Here is a 20,437-nt window from a genome sequence, read left to right as displayed (position 1 = left end):
CTGATCCTCCTCACCCCACCCTGACCTTCTGTGTGCCATCACATTCGGCAGCACATTTTCTTATTAGCATTTGACACTGTGTGTCAATATGATTAATGCTCAGTAAAGGTTATTATTGTAAACTTTCAGGTTCTATGTGGGTGTCGACATGCTTGTGTGATAAACAAAACCCTCAGCAGCCTTGGACTCTTCAAAGAACACTGTGACAGCATCACTGTTGGAAATGACTTTCCTGTCAGGTGACTTCTTCATGGTCACTTTGAAGTGTTAAGAAAATCCATATAATCTTCAAACTAATCTACGGTAGGTTGTACTTTAAAAGGCAAGTCACATTTTAAAAAGTAACTTGAAATACTAGACTCAAAAAACCCAGCCTCTCTTCCCCCCGACCCCCAAGGGACTATACTGTCAAATGGAGAGCATCCAAGATGTAGAGAGAAAACCCACTAGATACCTGATGTGAAAAAGTTAGGGCAGTGCAAAATCACAGAGTTGCATTTTGTGGCACATTAATTGACTGGCTTATTGATCGATGGGGCTGGGGACTGTGTGCCTAGGCGAGTTCTCTGTCACTGAACTATATCTAGGCTCCATTTGGAGCATTTCTGATTGGCTAACTCATTTTTTTTTTCCTTATGGGCAAATGTTGTATGCATAACATCTCGGAAACAAGAAATGGAAAATGAAAAGAAATACAGGAAATGAAGATGCACAGTTTTCCAAATTCATCTTCTATAATTAGTTGAACAGCATGCCCAATAGTTGTATTAGTTCTGAGTACATCTGGCAGGAAAGCCACATAGTAATGAAAACTAGAAGCTACTATATAAAGAATTGAATGCATTACTTATATAAAATCAGTAATTATTTTAAATCTAACAATTGTGTTAATATAAATATAATAGTATATAAAATACATAAGTGAATGAAATGTTTGAAACAGATCCATATGTTTAAAGTAGGTACAATGTGAAACAATAGAATATACACATACTTTCATAAACACAAGTGATATTTATTACATAAACAAAAATAATAAAAAAATTGGGCCTAGTAAGAAGCACAAAGAACTAAGACAGAAGAGGAACTTCCCCATCCTGTGGGGCTGAGAAGACACCCAAGGAACCTTCTCTGACCTCCTCCCTCTGCACCAAGGTTGGCTAGACCTCAGGAGAGGGCACTGCCAGAACCCACTGAATGACAGAGGTCATGCTGGCACATTTTCGGAGGTTCGCTCTTTAGAATTTTGGGGACTCTATTCTCTCTAGTGGTACTCCACCACAGCTGCTGGCTCTAGGGACTGATGTCTTCCCTGGACCTATGATCTGGACTCCGGGGGGAAGCCATGTTTGCTGCAGGCTCCTGGCTGGCAACCCCCCTGCTGTTTCTCCAATGGCAGCGATGATGGGGATGATTGGCGGCTGTTCGTAGTCACACTCTGTCAGTGTGAGCACTTCAGTGTGTGCAGCTGCTATCTGCTGACTACAGGAGTAACTGAAGAGGTGCCCCCCGGGTCACCGATGCCACCATCACCTAAAATGTCATCGCTAAGACCCTACTACAATCTACTGAATCAGAAGTTTGAGGTGGGGACTGGTCGTCTACATTCTTAGCAAATGATTCTCAGATACACTAAAGGGTAGGGACTAGTAAAGTTTCAGAAATGTGCATGAGTGGGTGCGACAGAAAGACACACACACACACACACACACACACACACACACACACACGGGAGGCAGGTGGGGGAGGGAAAAGGAAAAGCTCACAGAGATTTCTCTGTTCTAAGCCTTAGTCTCAACTTCTTCAGCATCTGGATCCATGGGCACAAACATCTCAGGTACGCCCACTTCAGTGACCTCCCTGTCCCTGATGTTGTCAAAGTCATGCTGCTCTGACTAGAGCCTCTGAGCTACCATTAAAAACTTCAATGAATGTCTGTATGTAGACAGAAGTGGTGAGCAATGCCTACCTTGCCTTTCCATATCTATATTTCCTTCACTTTGGACCACTGACAGCATATTGAAGGATCAGCCTGTGCTGAAAATGCAAGGTCAGCACAGGAGCTCACCATTGTGCCCTGCCCTATGGCTAACCTCATGAGCTGGCTAGCTTCCCTGACTAGGCTCCAAATCCAGAACAGAAAGCTCCATCCCCTCTGCCCCGGGGTCCTTGCTTTGTTCCTTCCCAGGGAGGGAGAAGTGGTACATTTTAATAGGCTATTTCTCTGTGGTTCTTTGCTCTAAAACGGAAAATCTGTGTCCCTGCTGATGTGCTCTGGGGTGATGGCCCGGCCCTGCTCCTACCATTAGCTAGCTGTGTGGAGTGATCTAGCTCACTGGCTCTAGTTTCAGAGTCCATACTGAGCTAGAATCAGGGCAGACGGTAACATTCTAAGATCTTACGATTCCAAATAATAAACAAACTCACTCTTAAACGGTAAACTGGTACCTAAAAAGGTAAAGCTTGAATCGTATCCATTGGTGATAGACGGTGTGTCTCGATGCATAGTCTTTACTCAACCTTTGCTAATCTTGTCTTCATTTCTCTGTGTGTGTGAGGCAGACATGTGCATGTGTTTGTGTACATGTGTGTGCATGTGAATATGCACTTGGATACAAAGGCCAGAGTTTGACATTGGGCATCTTCCTTTATTGCTTTCTACCTTATTTTTTTGAGACAGGGTCTCTCACTACACCCAGGGCTTGTCAGTTCAGGTAGAGTGGCAGACCAGCGAGTCCTCTCAGCTCTCCGCCTCTCCAGCCCTAGCAATGCAGGTGAGTGCTGCTGCACCAGGGTTTTGCATGTGAGTACTAGGAATCCAAACTCTGGTCCTCATGCTCATGTGGCAAGTACTTCCGGTTGGGAGCCTTGGCCTTTAAGCTATTTCTCCAGCCCCAGGCTTGTCTTGTCCATCTTCTGCCATGTTTAATACTAAGCGCAAGTCTTCAGGCAGCACATCCCAAGGGGACCGAGAAAGCGCAGATTTTAGCAGGCTTGCTCCTTGTCAGTGCAAAGAGCAGACACTTGCTCCCTGTATCCTTTTGGATTCAGTATGATCACTGACTGATAAAGGGCAACTGCAATATGAAACAAGACATACAGGGACCAAGCACTCGAATTTTTCATTTTCAATTCCTGACTTATTTCTTACTGATAAGAGTAAGCAAAAGATGGTAGTTTTTTTTTCAAACTTAGTACAATGTTTCCATTTTTAACGTCCATTGTTCAGTTTCCTCACCACATCTCCCCCGTAAGGCAACCTTTCTCTGTTTAAGTTTTCAATGCTGAAACAGAGCAAAAAGTTAAGTATAATGATGCTCTATCACACCTTTATGGTGGAGGGGCATCTCAGAAATTCTTAAGAGGTTTGAACGATCTGTGTACATAAAAGGTACAATCTATAGACATGAAAATGTGTATTACAGAAGGGCACGGTGGTTGCACACCTTTAATCCCAGCATTCAGAAGGCAGAGGCAGGTGGATCTCTATGAGTTCCAGGCCAGCCAGGCCAGTCAAGGCTTCATAGTGACAGACTATGTCTCAAAATCAAACAAAAATATATATTGCATTTTCCCACAAAATCAACAAAATCTACTATGATAATGACAACCATTTAGTTTTCGACAGAATCTTGCTAGGGAGGGGAAGCAGGCAGAAGCTGTGGTAGTTATTTTCAGTTCCTATTTCCTCCTCCTTTCTTGCTAAAATATCCTTGCTCTGTCCTGTGGCAATGTTCCAAGGTAATGAATGAGTCAAGACTGGCATGAGCTTATCATTATGGCATTCTCTTCCCAGCCCCCCAGGCAGTGAGCAGTGACCATATGTCCCAGTTCTGACAGGAACTGAAAAAAGAAGCTAGGTCAGAGAGAGCCTTGAAGGCCACAGGGGGTATTTTGACACTTACCCTTTAATCAAGGATAATTAAAATCAGGACTTCAAACAGCTTGGCCAAAAACATGTATGTAGCTGCTAATTTGAGCCTAGGTTTTGTTTATGTTTTGTGTTCTTTATATTGTGTATAACTAAAAACACTCACTAGTTATCAATGGATGTTAGAAAATAAGAAATAATGACAATTGACCAAATGAGGCAATATGACAATATGTAAGAACTGAGAAGATTGTGCACAATCTATTTTATTATTAATTAACCAATTTTATATTTGAATTAGGACTGCTCTACATGGATACATAATTTTAATCCCAGCATTGAAAAAGGCATTAAGAAATTATATAATTCCCATCCCCTGCCTGTGTCTTTTAAAGAAAGGCTCTGGTTTTCCATATGACTGAAGAAATTATGTGATTTTTGTAATTCTAGTGCTAGTTTCAGAAAACCAAATAAAACACACCAAATCTTTCTATGGATATAAAAATCTCATCCCAGGCACACTGGTAATGGACAAGCAGAAGAAAACCCGTACTACAAAGCACAAAGTCTCCGGCACTGCAGTAAACTGCTGACTCAGCTAATGTGAGACCATTATTTTGGGTAATGCTGCTGATTGCAGGTGGGGAGCATTGCTATGAGATTGCAGACAACATCATTTTTCAAATTATATATTATAACTAATGCAATGAAAACTAGAAAAAAAAATGCCGTGTAGTATACAAGATTCATTTCGTAGTGTTTGAGTGTGTGTATACAACACAAATACACATAATAATGTGGACACACAACTATACACACAAATGCAGAACCACACACAACACAATACTCATTGCTGGACTAGACACCATTCTTTTTCTCATGCTAGGAACTAGTCAGGAAAATCTGACCTCCATTCTTTAAAGGAATTGACCCTTTGTGCACGAACTGTGCCGTGCCTCCTGCAGGATGAGAGCAAGCTATTCTTGCATTCACGAGAGGTTCCTGTCCAACGGCACGGACACACATTGCTCTACAGATTGTGAAAAGTGTGATAAAAATGAACAAAGATACAGAAGAGATGTCACTGTCCTGCAGGACATACTGCATTCTGGTTAATGTTCCTCAGTACATCCCTCCACGTGTCTTCCTTTCTTTCTTCCTTTCTTCCTTCCTTCCTTTCTTTTTTCCCAACATAGGGTTTTGCTGTCTTTCAAGTTTCTTAATCCATCCCAGGAGGACTTGCTGCATTCCATCTTTATGCTGTTACTCACAAACCTTAGGAATAAAGAGAAAAATATGAATACCCCAAGTCTTATTTGATTACATCTTCACACCCAATACCCAAGAATGTTAAGATTACAAGGATTTTTGAGGCAAAAATTCGGCTTTCTCTATAAAGAACCACTCTGAATACAAATTCTGTTGTTTTAATCCTTGCATCAAATTTTGAGCCTATCTTTAGAAATTAGACCCCTTAACAGTTAATGAAGACTCATTACTAAGAATGCATGACTGCTGGGCGCTAAGCCATAAACAGGGCATATATATCACTACCCTGCTTCCCAAGGCTCAAAGAACATTTTGGAAGGTGGGGCAGAAGGGATTAGAGAGGGGGAATATGGGGAGGAGAGTGCAACGCTATCTTCTGAACTGGAAGTGAACTCACTGCAGCTACGGTTTCATGCACAAGACCTGCCCAAGATGGGGCCCACCAGCACTGTCGTGATAGGGAGGGGCTCTTGAGGCCCCTCTCCTCCTGAGGAACCATTTGCAGTTACTTGTATCTGGGAGAGGGGAAGTCATTTTCTTCTGTAGTGTAACCACTGGTAAGTTGCCTATGCCTGGTAAACGCTCCCTACCTATGCTCACACAACCCTAATTAAACTCAGTGGTTCACAAGCAACAACAACAAAAACAAATTAACTACCAGAGTAAACATAGAAAAAGAAAAAGACATGAAAATAGTGGAGGGAGGGGGGGGGGGAACGGGATGTACTGGGAAGAAGGGGTTCAGAGGGAGTGGGAGGGTGGTGAAGGAGAATTATGGGTAATGGAAATGACCAAGTACATTATATACGTGTACATAATCATCAAACAATGAAAAACAGAAAGTCCAGATGCCCAATGTCCTTTGCAATCGGCATAGATACTTGACTGTAGGAAAGGAAAACTTTGAGGACCAGAGGGGTGAATCAAAGGGCAGCTGCCTGCAGCATGCTTTTTGTTTTTGAGTGTTGTCTAGATGTAGGAAAGAAGTATTATAGCCTTCAATCCACTGTCTTAAATGAAGGAGGCTTAGCTGAATTGTTCAGGAATTCAAGAAAATACCTGATGCATTCTTATTCCTCAGTTTTTTTTTTCAGAGAAAACCTCTTTTCAGCAGTATTTAATTGCTGAAATAAGTAAAATGTAAAATGATTGCACTCTAACCAAAACTGCTTCTAAGAACTTATTTCAAGAACATAATTCAAAAAGAAAACCAACAGTATACACAGATGTATGTGGGTGGGGGCTGAGAGAGAGAGAGAGAGAGAGAGAGAGAGAGAGAGAGAGAGAGAGAGATACAGAGACAGACAGACAGACAGACACACACACAGTTGGGGAGATTAAACTCAGGGCCTCATGTATGTTAGGCAAGCACTGTGTACTGGCTAGTTTTATGTCAACTTGACGGAAGCTAGAGTCATCTGAAAGTAGAGAACCTCAGTTGAGAAAATGTTTCCATAAGATCAGGCTGCAGACAGTAGGACATTTTCTTAATTAGTGATTGATGAGAGAGAGCCCAGCCCATTTTGGGTTCTATAAGAAAGCAGACTAAGCAAGCCGTGACGAGCAAGGCAATAAGGAGCACCCTTCCATGGCCTCTGTATCAGCTCCTGCCTCCATCCTGGCCTGTGTGAGTTCCTGTCCTCACTGTTCTTATCTAGGGACTTATTGCTTATCTTATATTTGCGAAGGATAAGGCACTACTATCTTTGAACATTAAAATACACATAATTCAAAACTTTTCAGAAACTTTCTAAAAATTATAGCTAAACACTACTCTAGTCAAATATCAGTGAATCTGGTAACAATCTAGTTGTTCCTGTTGCCTGGGGATCAAGATGTAGAACTCTCAGCTCCTTCTTGAGTATCATGTCTGCCTGCATGTAGCCATGTTTCTCCATGACGATAATGGACTAAACCTCTGACACAGTAAGCCAGCCCAATTAAATGTTTTCCTTTATAAGAGCTACCATGGTCATGGTGTCTCTTCAGGGTAATAGAAACTCTAACCGTCCTGGGTTATTTATCTTTTTCATTTATGTATCAATTTTATTACCTTTTACAATCATGACTTATATTATTATAATGAAGACTTTGCTGAACAGGGTTATGCAAAGTGAAAAAACCGGAGTCAACATTTGATATGTTAGAAAGGTCACCTTGGGTCTCTGAGGCTCAGGGCTAAAGCAGGCTGTGCTGAGGATCCTTCTGGCCAGAAGAACTTGGAAAGGTGATGGGTTAAGATAAATTGCACAGTAATTTATCTCTGCAATGGAAGACTATCATAAATTTTGGAGGCAGGAAAAATGGATCTGTTTTCAAGCTTTTTCTCTTCTAGTGTTTCTTTTATTATTTTATCTCTATCTTGTATCCAGAACAGAAATTAGGTAGCCTTGAGAAGAATATTTCTCATCTACCTCTAGATGCAGGCAGGGAAGGAGTGTGTGTGTGTGTGTGTGTGTGTGTGTGTGTGTGTACATGCACATTTGAGTCCCATACACAGATATGTACTATCTTGTGGCTTCACAGCATCTACTGCAACATGCTAGCTATTCCTGGCCCTTGTGGACTAATGGCAAAAGGATTTGGGGTGGCATGGGGTATAATACATCTGAGGAACATGACCAAAGCTTCCACTGTCTTTATTGTTAGACAGATCGATCCTAAGGCCAAACTCCAGTATACGACTTAATCACTAAAAGGGACTGGGCCTAAGTCTTGGCCATTACTGGGAAGACAGATACTAGTACCTGGGCACTAAAACACCCTGAAGCCTCTCACTGGGCCAGAAAGAGGATCTGGTCTCTTTCAGATAAATAGTTCTGGCTCAGGGTTATCATTTATAAAGGCTGAGCAACTCACATCACCCCACCACTCTTGATCTATTTACGTTGGTGCTCTGGGCTGCATTCTGGGAGGCTAACCTTCCATCAGAGTAACAGATGGCAGGGGTGGGGTGGTGGGGGTGAGGTGGTAGGCATGGGGTGGCAGGGTAGGGTGGCAGACTTGGTAAGGATTATTAGTTCTATTTATATGAAGAAAATTTAACATGGTCCTACAATTTCCTCAAAGGGCTTCCTGCCTATGTGAAGGGCTGACCTCATATAGTCAGGATCAATGGATGCCCAGATGGCCTGGATGGCTAGTCAGAGAGGAAATGCTGAAGAGAGGGGAAATGTGGTGACATATTGTGTACCCTAATAAAGCTTGCCTGAGGATCAGAGGACAGAGCCAGCCACTAGATTAGACATAGAGGCCAGACAGTGGTGGCACACACCCTTAATCCTATCACTCGGGAGGCAGAGATCTGTCTGGATTTCTGTGAGTTCAAGGCCACACTGGAAACACAGCCAGGCAATGGTGGCACATGCCTTTAATCCCAGTACTGGGAAGCACACATGCCTTTAATGCCAGGAAGTAATGCTTGGATAGACAAAGGTCTATAAGGTATGAGGAGACAGGAACTAAAGGCTTTTCAGTTAGAGAGGCTTTTTTGGCTAGAGCCTTTTGGATGAGGACTTAGAGGATTTCAGTCAGAGGATTCATGGAATTGGTGAGGTGAGATATGGCAGTGACTTGTGCCTTTGTCTCTCTGATCTTTCAGCATTTACCCCAATATTTTGGTACTGGGTTTTTTATTATAAAACCGATTTAAGATTTGAGCAGCAAGTAAACTTAATTCTGCTGAGCGATTGACATGTGAGCTGTAGCAGGGTTTTCTCACCCCAAACCCTGCAAACCCTGCTACATTCTTCCCTGCTGTTGAGGCTTATGCTGCTCTCTTTAGCCAGCTGACCATGACATTTTATCTGTGTTGGCCACAAGAATCTCTTCCCTTTTTATTGAGACAGGGCGTCACTCTGTAGCTTAAGCTATCTTTGAACTCACGAATCGTCTGCATCATCTACCTGAGTGCTGCGATATAGGAATGTACCATCAGTTCAGCATCAGAATCATTTTATTTTCTTTAACATTTGTTTTTGTTGGCTAGATGTGGTGGCACATGCCTTTAATCCCAGCACTATAGAAGGAAGAAGCAGATAGATCTTTGTGAGTTTGAGGCTAGCCTGGGCTACAGAGCTAGTTCCAGGCCAGTCAGGGCAACATAGTGACAGCTTCATTAAAAAATTATTATTATTATTATTATTATTATTATTAGTGTGTATGAGAGAAAGAGAGAGAGAGAGACAGAGACAGAGACAGAGAGAGAGAGACAGACGGGGAGAGACAGAGAGAGAGAGAGAGAGAGAGAGAGAGAGAGAGAGAGAGAGAGAGGAAAAGAGATAGGGAAGGGGGAGGAGAAGGGTGGGAGAGAGGTACACATTCATGTGGATGCCTGCAGAGCCCAGAAGAAAGTGTCAGCTCTCCTGGAGCTAGAGTTACAGGCAGCTGTGAGCTGCCCACTGTGGGTGCTGGGTAGTGAACTCCAGCCCTCAGCAAGAGTAGCAAGTGCTCTTACCTGCTGAGCCATCTCTACAGCTCCTGTTCTAATTCTTATAATTCAAATCTAGCAGCTGCTAGACTTAGAGTTTTGTCCTCTCAGCATGGTATTCCAACTTTCTTTGTGTTTCCTTCTACTCTCTGCCCTGCTTTCTCTATGGAAAAAATTTAAAAATCAGGTCTCAGGTGGGAGCCTTCAACCATGATGGGGTATATGATTTAGTTATGGTCAATCACAGTATGCCATTTTTTTCTGGCCGAAGTGATAGCTTTAGCAAGTCATGTGATCCAAGAAAGATAAATGTAAAAATTTTACCTGGATCATTTCAGTTGAGTTAAATTGGAAATTTACATTAAAAAAAAAAAAACCAAACTGTTGAAGTCTGGGTATCTAACCTAGTGATGCTCAGCATATGCATGTAGGTCTGGGTTTATTCCCTGCACCACAGAAACAAGCCCATATAAAGTAAATAGTTTGACATCTAGGAAGTAGTAAAGGTAACTCACGGACACCCAGCTCCCCATTTATCATTTCACACTGGATACTGACAGCAGATTATCATATCTGTGGGTAGAGCAAGCTGATTTAAAAAATAAACTCCAACGGAATTGTGGCAGAGCCCTGAGGATACCATCCCAGCCCTTTACTCCAGCTGACCCTAAGGCCATGTCCACCTCCAGATTTTCTTTCCACTTGAGCCAGGTGCCTGCTATATCTTTCAGGAAAGTTGTATTTGAAAAACAGAAACTTAAGCCTGGTCTACAGAGCTAGTTCCAGGACAGTCAAGGCTACACACACACACACACACACACACACACACACACAAAAAACAAACACACAAACAAAAAAAAAACCTGTCTAAAACAAACAAACAAAACCCAAAACCAAAATACAAATAAACAAACAAAAAACCAAAACCCCAAAAAACAAACAAAAACCAAAAAACTAAAAGCCCAGAAACTTTATAAAAATTTTTTTTGAGAGAATAAAGCAAAAGGGGACTTCCAGATCCATTAAAATCATCAGCGTTTCAGGCCCATTGTGTCAGTCCTCACCCCCCCCCCCCCCTTAATTTAAACTATATAACATACAAACCATTAAGAGACATAACAGGGATACTTCCAAACCTAAAGCTACCTGACAAACACAACGATGAAGATCCAGACAGAACTGTATCTCGGACTCTATTCTCAAGGGAAGGATGAATGAATGTAATCTCTCCTTGTTGGCATTTGTGCACACCATTCTTGGAGTGCTGTGAACTGTTCTCAAGATTCTTTTTCCTCCATTTCAATTTGATGGAACAATATTTACCATTTTGCTTCTCTAATTCTTGCTTGACATCTTCATACACTTGAGAAAAGAGGTCCTCTTCAGATCTTGTTCCATCTAGGTAAACTGAGAAGAGAAAAATAGCAATTTAAATGTTAACAGGCTTATTAATAAAGGATGCTTTGGCATTTCTTTAAAACACCAATAGCTTTCACCAAAGAACCCAGAACTGTGACCTGAGGGAGGGAAGGAATGAAAAGAGAAAGAGACAGAGGTTAAGCATTGTGCATATGGTATTCACTGTGTACCTATTTCTTCTGCATTGGGACATTCCCTCCTAGTGGGAGGAAGGAGGCTCATAAGACTCCAGAGTAAATGAACTCACTGGCTCATGTGTGTGTGATATATTGTGTATCAAATAAAGCTTACCTGAGGATCAGCAGACAAGCCAGCCACCAGATTAAACACAGAGGCCAGGCAGTGTAGCACACACTTTTAATCCTAGCACTTGGGAGGCAGATATCTGTCTGGATCTCTGTGAGTTCAAAGCCACCATGGACTACATGAGATTGATTCTGTTTAGGAGAGAAACAGAACCAGGCATTGGTGGCACACACCTTTAATACCAGTACTTGGGAGTCACACACCTTTAATCCCAGCACTTGAGATCTCATGCCTTTGCTCCCAGTATTTGGGAAGCACACACACACACCTTTAACCCCAGCACTAGGAAGGAAGTGAAATGGCTGGGCAGAGAAGGGCATACAAGGCATGAGGACTCAGGACTTTCAGTCAGAGGATTCGTGGAAGGCATGAGGACTCAGGAACTTTCAGTCAGAGGATTCGTGGAGACAGGATCTGGCCTTCCATTTGGCCTGAGGGGTCTGTCGAGGTGAGAAGTTTCTTTAGTGGCTTGTTCCTTTGTCTCTCTGATCTTCCAGCAAGCTTTATTTGATACACAATCTATCACCACACTCACAGAGCTCCTGGGATTCACAAGGCCCCTTGCGAAGGTTACATCAGCAGCAACAACTGCTGGGAACAGAAGACTCTCCCATGCCCAGAGCAGCCAGCAGGTTGTACAAGCAGCTCCAGGGATGCTGCTTAGAGGAGGCGTTGCCATGGTGACATGGACTTTTTGGTGATGCAACTGTCTTTGAGTCACCATGCTCCTGTAAGTAACCCCAATAAACTCACTGGCTGACTAAGTTGGATGTGGGCAGTTTCTTTGGTTTGTTCTTGGTGCCTGACTATCACAGAATGGCAGGAGACTGCAGTGGTGCCTGGCCCCAAGAGGAGCAATTCCTCACCCAACAAAACACATGGCCCAACTGGGATCATCTGTGACGCTTTTAAACTGTGTGTCAGTCTGGACTTTACCACACACTACCTTGCCTGCCAGCCCTGACTTCCTTCCGTGAACTGTGATCTGGAAGTCTGCGTATTTACATATTTTCAGCAGAACTGGCATAGACACTTTTCAAGAAAAAGAAGTTACCTGGGTTAAAGAAAAAAATGACCCTCTAGTCGTAAAACAGCAAGGATGAGGAGATCTGAAGAGAAGTTGCCTGTTGGGAAGTGTGAGTGGTGAGCAGCAGAGGAAGGAACAGCACGGGAGATGAAGTTTTGGAGAAAGGTTGTGCCTTGCTGTCTTTCTAGATTTTTTTCCCCAAAGAGCTGGAAACCATGGACTGACTTCATTTAAACAGGGTGACCTAGTTTCTTTTCAGGAGTTGTGATAAAACACTCTAACCAAAAGCAACTTGGGGAAGAAAGGGTTTATTTGGCTTAGACTTCCAGATCACAGTTCACGGAGGGAAGTCAGGGCTGGCAGGCAAGGTGAGAACCAGCCACAGCAACCGTGGAGGAATGCTGCTTGCTGGCTTGCTCTCTGCTCGATCGGCTCGCTTTCCTACACAGCCCAGGCCTAACTGAGTACAGTGGCATTGCTCACAATGAATGGAGCCCTCCCACAACACGCGTCAGTCAAGACAATCTGTCACAGAGATGGCCACAGGCTGATGTAATCTAGGCAATCCCTCACTTCGGACTCCCTCAGAATGACTCTAGGTTGTGTCAATTTGACAGCTGACATTAACTAGGCCAAAGAACAAGGACAATGTTAGACTGGTAGTTCAGACGGAGGGAGCGAAGTGTGTAAGAGGATGTTTCTCCTGTCCGGCACAGTAACTGCTGGGGCAGCACAAGCTAGCAACAGCTCTGAGACGGACCTGCGCCCTTGCTGCACAGATCTGCACAGAGCTACCTTCCCTGGAGGCCAGCAGGCTCCTTTCAATATGGAGGAGTCCCCTTTGCTCTGAAAAGTATACCAGTCTGATTCCTCTGATGTCCTGTCCAACAGACTTATGCCACTCTCTCCCCATGAGCACTGTATAAACGCTCCAGTGACAGTCTCTTAGCTCGAGGCCCAAATATTCCTATTGCCTCCAAACTGGTACATTGTCTCTCAGGTACCTCAATCTTATTTCTTGCAAAACACATTCGTCCTACCTCACATATCTACAACTCCTTCATGTTTTCTCCCCCAAAATATCACCTGCTAGTTCCTGGGGTGTCTGTCATCTTTGGCACCTTTATGCTCCAGTTCTACTGAGTCCTTGTGTTCAGTACTGCAACCTCTGAATCTACCCTTCAGATCACGAGAGGTCCTACTGAAAAGAATAAGTACCAACCACGACGGTGTTTAGAGCCTGTCTGCAGAGAGCTTCCCAGTTCTCCTAGGACATCCTACTAGCATGAGAGGGCCCGGCCTTGGCTTGAATGAACAGCCATAGCACATCCTCCCCTTGCTTTTCTCTACTACAAACACAACAACCTCTTTTGGGTATTTCTTGTGCCTTCCTGTTCCTAGGTCTTTTCTCGGTTCTTCCTATGATCTGGATGACAGTCATTCCTCCTAACTTAACTATCTCCCGCCTGCCCCACCCCAAGGCAGCTCCACATAGGAGTTTAGTGACAGATAGTTTTCTCAAGGGACCTGGAGGTGGGCAGTCTCCCTGGTGCTTAGTCAGTGCTTACCTGGAGAAAAGACCTGTTTGTAAAGCTCACACCTTTAAAGCAGTTTCCCCGTGAAATTTGAGCTGGGTGAGGTAGAGATTGAGTCTGTTTCCCTTCCCTTCCCTTCCCTTCAGGCAAGGGTGAGTCAATGAATGATCACGTGGGACTCCGACATGCTTGACAAGGAGAAAAAGAAACCAGCAAGAACTAGTTTCAGAAGAGGGGAGCCCTGAGATTGCCTGAGCATCTCTTTAAAAACTCCTTGAGAAAAATGATTTCCAAGTAATCCTTCCTGTACTTTGACATAAATGAGAAGTAAAAGGTCTTCAGAGAGGGGGGTACTTACCGATCTCCCAGGTGATGGTGTTCATTTCTTGTCTGTGCTTTAGGTACATGGGCCACACGTGGCCATCAAAATACCCTGGGGGGTCAGGAGGCTCATACACCCTTGTACTGGAAAAACATGCAGGAAACTTGATGTTCATACGAAATTATGACTGACAGAGTAAATGAATCCAGTCAAAACAATGCGAAAATCACTCATGTTGAATCTAAAGAGGAATTCAGACTTTTTTTAAAAACTCAATCATAGTGAGAAAAGCAGCAAAATGGACTTAGTTCTATATTTCAAACCATAAGCCTGTAACTCATTAACACTCACAATTACCTTTTCTCAGCCTCCTGTGTTTTATGAAAGAATTATGGGACAAGTACAAGAAGAAATAAGGAGTGAGATATGGACAGGCTGGCTTCCTCACCTACTTAGCTGGTGTTCTCTGAAGTGATAGCAGAACCTGGGCATGGAGGCTGAGGAGGAAGGAGCTCACAGGGTGACACTGGCCCTTCTTAGAGAAGTTCCTGTGCACTACCCCAGGTGATGAGCACTTCTACAAAAAAAAGTTTGACTTCTGATATAAGGCTTGGTCAATAATGCCACTTTCCTTGTTTTCCTATTTTATCTTTGGGATAACAATGCACAGAGATGGTTTCTAAACGTACCTCCTCCTCCTCTTACATTCTTCATAGGGAATGGTCAGGAAGTAACTTCTGTTCCATATGGTGTCCAATGGCCTAAGATAACAATACTCAGTTTACAAGGCTCTGTCTCCCACCTTGCATTCCTTTTGGTTGGTATTAGGGTGGGGAGGCTTACCTATAATTAAAGAGAAGGAAACCTTCGATAATTAAGATGGGAACGCCTTGAGCACTTTCTAAGGCTACTGGTCCCGCAGAGTGTCCTGGGTTTTCCATCCAACATGAAACGGCTGACATCATTTTTTCCATGTTAAGTGCTTCGAGCACTGAGACAAACATAAAACATATGAAATTAATATAGCAAACTTTTTTTTTAGGTGGTTGGCTTTTGTGATAAGTGTCTCCAGGGCCCTATAAATGTATGACATAAGAGCATTTCACTTATCCTTCAAGATATCTAATAATAAATACTTAAAACACCCAATTAAGACACTAATAGAGATATATGTAAATGGTATGTCTGAGACACTTTTATAGTGGAAAAATAAAGATGTACAAATGTAAAATACAATGAATAGCATGCCACTATTTCTAGCTGTAATTTTTTTATATTGATATATTTATTGTGTATGTGTTGGGGTCAGAGGACAACTTGAGGGATCCAGTTCTGTCCTTCCACCATGGAGATCCTAGGGATGGAACTCAGGTTATCAAAGTGACTTTACTTACTGAGTTTTCTCCCCTGCCCCAGCCTTGATGCCATAAATTCACGGCTGACTATCCCATCAACTCCTTCCTGATAATTGAAAAATTTAAAGTTTATGGTACTGGAGACAATATGTTCAGTAGTTGAACTATATATCTCCAGCAAAATCTTTAAAAATCAAACTTAAATTAGTGCTGGAGAGATGGCTTGGTGGTTAAGAGTCTCCAATGCTCTGGCTGAGGAGCTGGACTAGGCCCTCTGGATAATCGAGACAGTTGTTTGGCTTGAACTGTTTAGGGGACCCCCAGACAGTGGGACCGGGACCTGTCTCTAGTGCATGAGTCGTCTTTTTAGAGCCCAGTGCCTATGGTGGGACACTTTGTGCAGCTTTGGTGCAGGGAGGAAGGGCTTGGACCTGCCTCAACTGAATGTTCCAGGCTCTGCTGACTCCCCATGCGAGATCTTGCCTTGGAGAGGGTGGGAGTGAGGGGTGGGTTGGGGGGATGGCTGGGGAGGTGGGAGGAGGGAGGACGGGGGAATCCGTGGTTGATATGTAAAATAAATGGGAAATCTCTTAATAAAATAAAAAGGGAAAAGAAAAAGAAAAAAAAAAGAAGATTCATGGTCAATTCCCTGCACTGATATGGTGGCTCACAGCTGCCTGTAATTCCAGTTTTGGAAGACAAAATAAACTATAGATACATTTGAAAGATAAATAACGTATCATAATCTATTTGGAAAGTAGCTACTATTTTTAATTGTAAAGGATCTCTTATAAATGAAAAAGATTTTTTTTTTTAATGTTTATAGGTGTTTTGCCTGCTTGTATGTCTGTGCATATGTGTTCAGTGCTCACAGATGCCAGAGGAACACATCAGATTCCCTGGAAACTGAAGTTACATACAGTTGTAAGCTGCCATGTGGGTGCTGGGAAATGAATCCATCTGCTAGAAGGGCAATCAGTGACTAATCACCGAGCTCACATCTCTCCAGTTCTACACGAAACCTTTTAAAAGTTACAGGATACAAATGTCTTTGTAAACCCTGAAATGTGCAACTTCTGGAGCTAACAAGTATGGCTCTACAGAAGCAGAACATGTATTCTTTATGCACGGTCTTCAGACCAGACCAGCAACTTGTGAGACATGAAAATTCTCAGCCTCATGCCTGGACCGTTAATCACACCATGTGCCCTCACAAGTGTTCCTACTGGAAAGTTTTAAGGGGTGGTCTAATTAAGTTAACAGAGATAAGACTATTAAGATTTTCTGTGTTTACCCTGCTGGTTTGGCTGAGTGCCACTTCTTCCAGGAAACTGTCAGTTTCATCAGTTTACAAATAAATCTCATAGGAATATCCACGATTGGGGTAAGCACACATGTGCACAGACATACAAGCAGGCAAAGCACCAGGGCTTCTTTTCAACATCTGTAGGGTCTACGATCCCGCTGTTTCCCATGGTTGCTATTTGTAACTTGTACCTCTCCTAATCATTTCTTGACTCATTTTGTTGAACCCTGTGGGGGGGGGTCACTAGATTCTTCAAACAACAGGTTTATGTCTCCTCTCAACATGAAGTCTTCACTATTATGTCACCGAGTCCTTGTTCTGAAACTCCACAGGTAGAGATGTTAGGTTGTTTGCTATCACTCCATCCTTTTCAATGTTCTCCCATTCAGAGTAATTTCTACCATGTGTTCACGTTACAACTCTTTCTCTCTCATATTTATTTTTCCACTGAGTCTATCCAGAGAGTTGTAAGATTTGGGTTATTATACTTATTTCAGTTACTAAATTTCTTCTTGGCTCCTTTTTTTGTATTTCTATTTCTTTTCTGGGGCATTTAAACTTTTCTGATTCAAGTCTATCTACAGTTGCTTGCTGACCCTTTTTTACAAAGCCACTTTAAAATCTCCGTCAGACAATTTCGACAGCGTCATCACAGAACTGGTGTTTATCAGCCATCATTTCTCTAATTCAAGTTGAGATTTTCCTGCCTCGTTGATTGACATATGCCTTTCAGATATGTCCTGATGATCTGGGGTGCTGTGATATTGAGGCTACTATCTAATCTTATTTTGCAGCCCGTCACTCTGAAGTGCACCCAGATTCAGAGGAGCCTGTATGTTCAGTATCCATACGATACCAGGTGGGTGGGAGGGGGTCATAGAGGGAAAACGCTCTGTGGACACAACAGGGGAATAAGATTTTCCTTTTGTGCCTAGCTAGAAGCAGGAGAAAAAGAAACTGTATTCTGGTAGGCCACCCTTATTCTAGTCCTTTGGTCATAGGTTTCTTGGTGCTTTTTATGTTCATTGATGTTCATGTTGCATACATTTCCAGCACTCCAGGTCCCATATGGGAAGAAATAAAGAAAACAGAGTGTCTTAGGATTTCTATTGCTGTGAAGAGACACCATGACCAAGGTAATGCTTATAAAGAAAACATTTAATTGAGGCAGCAGCTAATAGTTTCAGAGTTTTGGTCCATTATCATTTTGGTGGGGGTGAAGTGGCATGCAGGTAGATATGGTGCTGGAGAGGTAACCAAGTGTCCTACACCTTGGTTTGTAGGCAATAGGAAGTGGTCTGAGTATCACACTGAGGGAAGCTTGAGCAAAAGAGACCTCAAAACCCACTCCCACAGTGACACACTTCCTCCAACAAGACCATACCTACTCCAACAAATTCACACCTCCTAAGAGTGCCACTCCCTTTGGGGCCATTTTCTTTCAAACCACCACACCTCAGCCAGCATGCTGTTTTCTTTTTCAGTCTTCTTTTCTTTGTTATATTGTGTTGCAGGTTCTGCCTAAATGAATGAGGCCAATGACAAGGGGACAGGGAGTTAAAATATTTTCTGTGTTTCCTAGTGGTCTTTTAGTCCATGGAATCCATGTGTCTTACTTCACACAAGATGTGACGATACTTAGGATTTGCTAAAAAAAAAAATGCAGATGGAGAAAGTGGATGAGAGTAGAGAAGAGCTATAACTGCCAAAGGGTATATTATATATATTATATTATATATAAAGCCAGGTAATAAACTAAACCATGACCATTTATTATAGTTTTCTTTCTACTTTGGTATATGTTTGAAACTGTCCATAAGAAAAACAATTTTAAATAATTTTAAAAGTACTGTCCTTTCCTACCTACCCTCTATAGAATTAAATTTAGTTTGCTATGACTAGAGCACCTCTATGTTCTAATTCACTTCTGTGTTGGGTACCTGTTCTATACATCCATTTGTTCAAGTTGGTTAAATATTATACAGTTAATGGCTTTTTTTCCAGCTAGTTCTACTAGCTAAGAAGTGTATCCCCCTTGAAAATTCACATATCGAGTTCTTATGCCCAGTATGTTGGATTATGATCATCTGGAAATACATTAATGAAGTCACCTTACATAATTAGTTAAGCAGCAGCGCAGGCACCTTCTGTGATAGGACTGACGTCACTATAAAAGGTGGAAATTTAGATACATATGCACACGGGAGATGTCACATGAAGTGAAAGGAGAGATTATGGTAAGCAGCAAAAGCCAGATTGTGCCACAGAATCAACTGTCTCTCATAGCCCTCAACAGCAACCAACTCCCACCACCCCTTCATCTCAGATCCCAGCTTCCAGAACCATGAGGGCAGTACCCTTCTGTAGCTTAAGCTGCTCAGTATTTTGTGTATTTGCTAACTCACTTTATAAACTGTTGTAGAATATTATTTTAAGATGTGTTGCATTTGTTTATGCTGTGGAACATTCGTTTAATGATGCAAAGATGTGTTGCATTCTTTTATGTTGCATTTAACTCTGTGAAGCTGTGTTACTGTGTCTGTCTAAAACACCTGATGGTCTAATAAAAGGCTGAATGGCCAATAGTGAGGCGGGGGAGAGGTTAGGTAGGCTGCCAGGCAGAGAGAATAAATAAAAAAGAGAAGTTGGAGAGATAAAAGAAGAAAGAGCAAGAGAAGGAGAAGAGGACATTAGGGGCCAGCCACCCAGCACCCAGCCACCCAGCCACACAACCAGCCACAGAATAAGAGTGAAAATAAAATTACAGAAGTAAGAAAAAGGTAAAAGTCCAGAGGCAAAAGGTAGATAGGATAATTTAAGTTAAGAAAAGCTGGCTAGAAACAAGTCAAGACTGGGCATTTATAATTAAGAACAAGCTTCTATGTATGATTATTTGAGAGCTGGGTGGTGGGTCCCCCAAAAAGCAAAAGAGTAAAGAGTAATAAAACAACCAACAACATTTTGGCACCCAACATGAGGCTGGGATATCCCTAGAGAATGAGAAAACTGGAAAACAAAAACAGAACAAAAAAACTAAAAAAAAAAAAAAAAAAAAAAAAAGGGACACAGCTCCTTTAAGAAGTTTTGCCATACAGAAACAGCCCTTTTCATGTTAAATAGAAACCAAAAACTAAGTAAAAAATGCTTGCCACAGTTCAAGGCACCAGCATTCCATAGCTGGGGGGCTGAATGCAGTTCCAGGTCAAACAATCCTCCGACCAGGCTGTAAGCTTTAGGCTTGGCTCTCGTGAACCCAGAAGCGGGCAGAGCCAGGCAAGAGAGCCACATGGAGGATCCAGGTGTAGCTTAGCTGACTAAAGTTTGCTCCTGCAGTCAAAAGACACTAGAGATACACAGTAAAAGAGGTCCAGATGGAAAACCTCCAGACAGGTTCCAGTGTGTTTTACAATGTGTGTGGGCTTAAGAAAGAAAGAATATGGGTATAGACAGTCATAGAAACAAATAAATAGTTAAAAAAAATAAAGTCTTTAAAGAGAGAGTAAAAGTAATATAAAAGAAAAAAAGTCACATAAGATGGTAAATACACAGGGAGTCTGGATCCTGTTATTGTTTTGATTTTGAATTTTTTGAATGTTGA

At 42.3% G+C, this 20,437-nt stretch overlaps 1 protein-coding gene across 1 annotated transcript in view; it reads right to left on the bottom strand.

The window, feature by feature from the left end:
* Positions 1–3,892: 3,892 nt before the first annotated feature.
* Nmrk1 (nicotinamide riboside kinase 1) overlaps positions 3,893–20,437 on the bottom strand; it is a 28,186-nt gene continuing 11,641 nt past the window's right edge. The window contains exons 5-9 of the mRNA XM_028874894.2: positions 15,022–15,169; positions 14,868–14,939; positions 14,215–14,321; positions 10,893–10,976; positions 3,893–5,146 (exon numbers count right to left, since the gene is read on the bottom strand). Of these exons, the coding sequence (XP_028730727.1) occupies positions 5,139–5,146; positions 10,893–10,976; positions 14,215–14,321; positions 14,868–14,939; positions 15,022–15,169 (419 nt within the window). The 3' untranslated portion in view covers positions 3,893–5,138. The remainder of the gene's footprint in view (positions 5,147–10,892; positions 10,977–14,214; positions 14,322–14,867; positions 14,940–15,021; positions 15,170–20,437) is intronic.

The sequence above is a fragment of the Peromyscus leucopus genome, chromosome 1, assembly GCF_004664715.2.
Source record: "Peromyscus leucopus breed LL Stock chromosome 1, UCI_PerLeu_2.1, whole genome shotgun sequence".
NCBI lineage: Eukaryota > Metazoa > Chordata > Mammalia > Rodentia > Cricetidae > Peromyscus > Peromyscus leucopus.
Note: the sequence above shows the minus strand (reverse complement) of the source record. Positions and strands in the feature narration are given on the sequence as shown.